The sequence below is a fragment of the Mus caroli genome, chromosome 11 (genome assembly GCF_900094665.2).
Source record: "Mus caroli chromosome 11, CAROLI_EIJ_v1.1, whole genome shotgun sequence".
Lineage (NCBI taxonomy): Eukaryota > Metazoa > Chordata > Mammalia > Rodentia > Muridae > Mus > Mus caroli.
In genome coordinates this window covers 75153560-75157095 of record NC_034580.1, presented here as the reverse complement: position 1 = coordinate 75157095, position 3536 = coordinate 75153560, and the positions used below count along the sequence as shown (strand labels likewise).

Sequence of the window (3536 nt, the reverse complement as noted above, 5' to 3'; positions counted from 1 at the left end):
AGGGGGAGGGGGAAGAGGGTAAGGAGGTTTCAGAGGGGAAACCAGGAAAACGGATAACATTTGAAATGTTAGTAAATAAAGAAAATATCTAATTAAAAAAAAAAAAAAAAGAGGGGCTGGAGAGATGGCTTAGCGGTTAAGAGCCCTGGCTGCTCTTCCAGAGGTCCTGAGTTCAATTCCCAGCAAACCACATGTTGGCTCACAACCATCTGTAATGGGATCTGCTACCCTCTGCTGGTGCATCTGAAGACAGCCACAGTGTAGTCACATATATAAAAATAAATAAATAAATCCTAAAAAAAAAAAAGAGAGAGAGAAGAGAGAACTAAAATAAATAAATATATATATAAATTGTATAAATAAATTTTAAAAATATATGGGCTGAAAAGATTGGTCAGTGATTAAGAGCACTGACTGCTCTTCCAAAGGTCCTGAATTCAAATCCCAGCATCCACATGGTGGCTCACAACCATCTGTAATGAGATCTGATGCCCTCTTCTGGTGCATCTAAAGACAGCTACAGTGTACTTAGAGATAATAAATAAATCTTAATCTGTATACCAGCCGGGCAGTGGTGGCGCATGCCTTTAATCCCAGCACTTGGGAAGCAGAGGCAGAGGGAGGTAGATTTCTGAGTTCGAGGCCAACCTAGTTTACAGAGTGAATTCCAGGACAGCCAGGGCTACACAGAAAAACCCTGTCTTGAAAAAAAAAAAGAAAAGAAAAGAAAAAAAGATCTGTTCACCACAGTGCAGCCAGTTAGGTTCCATTGCCATAGAAGGAGACCCTGGCTCACTACCTGTCAATATGTCCATTCCCATATCAAAGACTATGCCTGGGTGCATGTCTTTAATCTCAGCACTCCTGAGGCAGAGCCAGATGAACCTCTGAGTTAGAAGTCAGCCTGAACTGAACCAAATAGCAAATTCCAGGACAGCAAGGGCTGCATAGACACTGCCTTAAAAAAAAAAAAATTCAAGGTGATGGTACTGGGTAACAGCTGTCATTGATTAAGTTCAGGTCCTGGTTCTGTTATCAGGAAAGGCAGAGGACAGAACCTAGGGCTTTGTGTGTGCAACATAAAGGCTCTACACTAAGTTACTCTTCAGTCTGTGTATGATTTTAAAGCAAAAAAAGGGCTTTTTTTTTCTTTTTTCTTTTTTAAAGATTTACTTGTTATGTAGATAGTGTTCTGCCTGCAGGCCAGAAGAGGGCACCAGATCTCATTATAGATGGTTGTGAGCCACCATGTGGTTCCTGGGAATTGAATTCAGGAGATCTGGAAGAGCAGTTGGAGCTATCTCTCCAGCCTTCATGGAACTATTATTACATGACAATTGCTAAGTAACATATATCCTTTCTGGCTGTGGATCCTGAAGGTTAATATATGCTTCAAAGGACACGACAAGGACCCACTGAACTCAACACAGTTGTGAAAGTCATGATTTCAGTTTATTACACTGAAAGGCCACAGAATAAAATGAACAGTAGAAAAAGGCACACAAGCAGGGTCCAGGAGCACTCCCTCTTACCAGTTATAAGACAGCGCTCCGCCCTTCCAGCAGAGGTATGTGAGGACATATATAGTATATGCTAGCTAGAGATGTTCACCCAGCTATGCTGTTGGGTTAGACTTTTAACTGGGGGTTGGGGGTCAGTCATGTAGGTGTGACTTGTTGGCCACAGGCTTACTAAACCAACAGTCCCAGATGAGGCCATAGGGAATGGTCTGAAGTCCTTCTTATTAGGCAGGCTATTCTGAGGCCTCAGAGGTCACTGTGAGGAGACACTCCAGACCAGCTCTTTCTCTGAAATGCCCAAGGCTTAAAAAACACAAACTTGATTAGTTCATCCTGTCTCACCCCAAAAAAGAATAACTTTAAAATTGGGCAGTCATATCATATAGTCCAAGCTGGCCTTGAACTATCTTTATTGACCATGCTGGCCTCAAACTTGCAGTGATCCTCCTGCCTCCACGTCCCAAGTGCTGGAGTTATAGGCATGTACTACCATATCCAGTCTCCCTAAGTGGAATTCTCCAGTGGCCCCTAAACAAAGAGGCTAAGAAGCCTCTGTCCTAACCCCGAGGGAAGCTTCATGTGTTTAGCTGCTTTATTTCCAGGTAGTTTCCAGGACTTAAGCCGTACAGCCAGAAGGCGGGATGCAGAGGAGAGGAGCTGGAGACCTCACACTCATACAGGAGCCTCTCGTGATCGGCCACTGCGTAGAAGGCAAGCTCCCCCGACTCCAGGTCCAGCCACACGCCCACAACCTCAGGGAGGTCCGACTGCAAGTCTGTTTTCTTCATCTTGGCCCAAGCAGAGAACTGGCCAGGCCCTCTCCACTCTATACACCAGGAGTCCATAGTCCTTCCCAGCATCCCGTCCCGCTTCATGCCCCAAGAAGCTACCCCGATGGCCCAGTGGCTGCAGTTCCTAGTGTCCACTTCCCAGTACTTCTGTCCAGAAGAGAGGGCCTGAGAACAGAAGACCTGACTAATTGAAAATCTCTGGGGACTCCAGTGATAGGTGTGCGGATCACCACGAGACACAGTCACTCTCCGGCTATTGTTGGAAACCTCCAGGTTATAGGAGAGGGTCCGCAGGTCAAAGGTTGGACTGATGGCCCCTGGGGAGGAGTAAACACCACGGTCAGTTATGTTTTTTACTTCTTTAATTTATATGTTTGTATGCTTTACCTGTGTGTATTTCTGTGCACCACATACACACAGTACCCACAGAATTAAGAGGGGGTTAGGTCCCCCAGAACTGGAATTCCAGACCATTGTGAGGCACCGAGAGGGTACCAGGAATCAAACCTAGGTCCTCTTGAAGAGCAGCCAGTGCTCTTAACCACTGAGCCATTCCTCCAGTCATGGATAGAGCCAGTTTTGGACCATCCATGCTGGAAGTCATTTACACAATAGCAAATAGTAGCATTTTGCATTTTTTGGTGTGACATTTACCAATAAATCGATACATAACATAGGGGAAGATCTACATAACCCTCATCTGTATTATCAACATCCCATTCCTGTTCTTATTTTCTTTCTTGACCTCCCAGCAAGAAGTTATCTCTGAATCCCACAAAACAGAGTCATAATTTTTTCTCAATACCTGTGTATGAGAATGGGTATCTATGGCAAGATCTATGTGTTATTCTTTTGTATATAATTTTCTCCTCTTCCCTCTGTCCCTCCCTCCCTTCCTGTCTAGTTCTGGGAATGAGATCCAGGGTCTTATACATACTAGACAAATGCTGTACTACTGAACCACACTCTCAGACCCTATTGGTAAGTGCTTGAATACTGTGTCTTCTCTGCTCCAGGTACTTCTCTCTCCCTCCCCATCTCTCATGTAGCCATAAGGCAACTTTTTACCATATTATTATTGTCATTGGCAAGATAGGAGAACCAAGCCCTAAGAGGTAACTAGTCCAGGCTTGCATAGCTATCTAAAGAAATGCTGGCATCAAAACCAGGAGTTCAGGTGGACCACCTAGCCTGGGCTAACACAGTATATATATATATATATATA

General features: G+C 44.4%; 1 protein-coding gene across 2 annotated transcripts in view; it reads right to left on the bottom strand.

The window, feature by feature from the left end:
• Nucleotides 1–1430: 1430 nt before the first annotated feature.
• The window catches only part of Rnf135 (ring finger protein 135), a 17192-nt gene continuing 15086 nt past the window's right edge, over nt 1431–3536 (bottom strand). For both annotated transcript variants that reach the window (XM_029483573.1, XM_021176040.2), the window contains one exon: nt 1431–2628. In XM_029483573.1, coding sequence (XP_029339433.1) covers nt 2096–2628 — 533 coding nt within the window. In that variant the 3' untranslated portion in view covers nt 1431–2095. The remainder of the gene's footprint in view (nt 2629–3536) is intronic.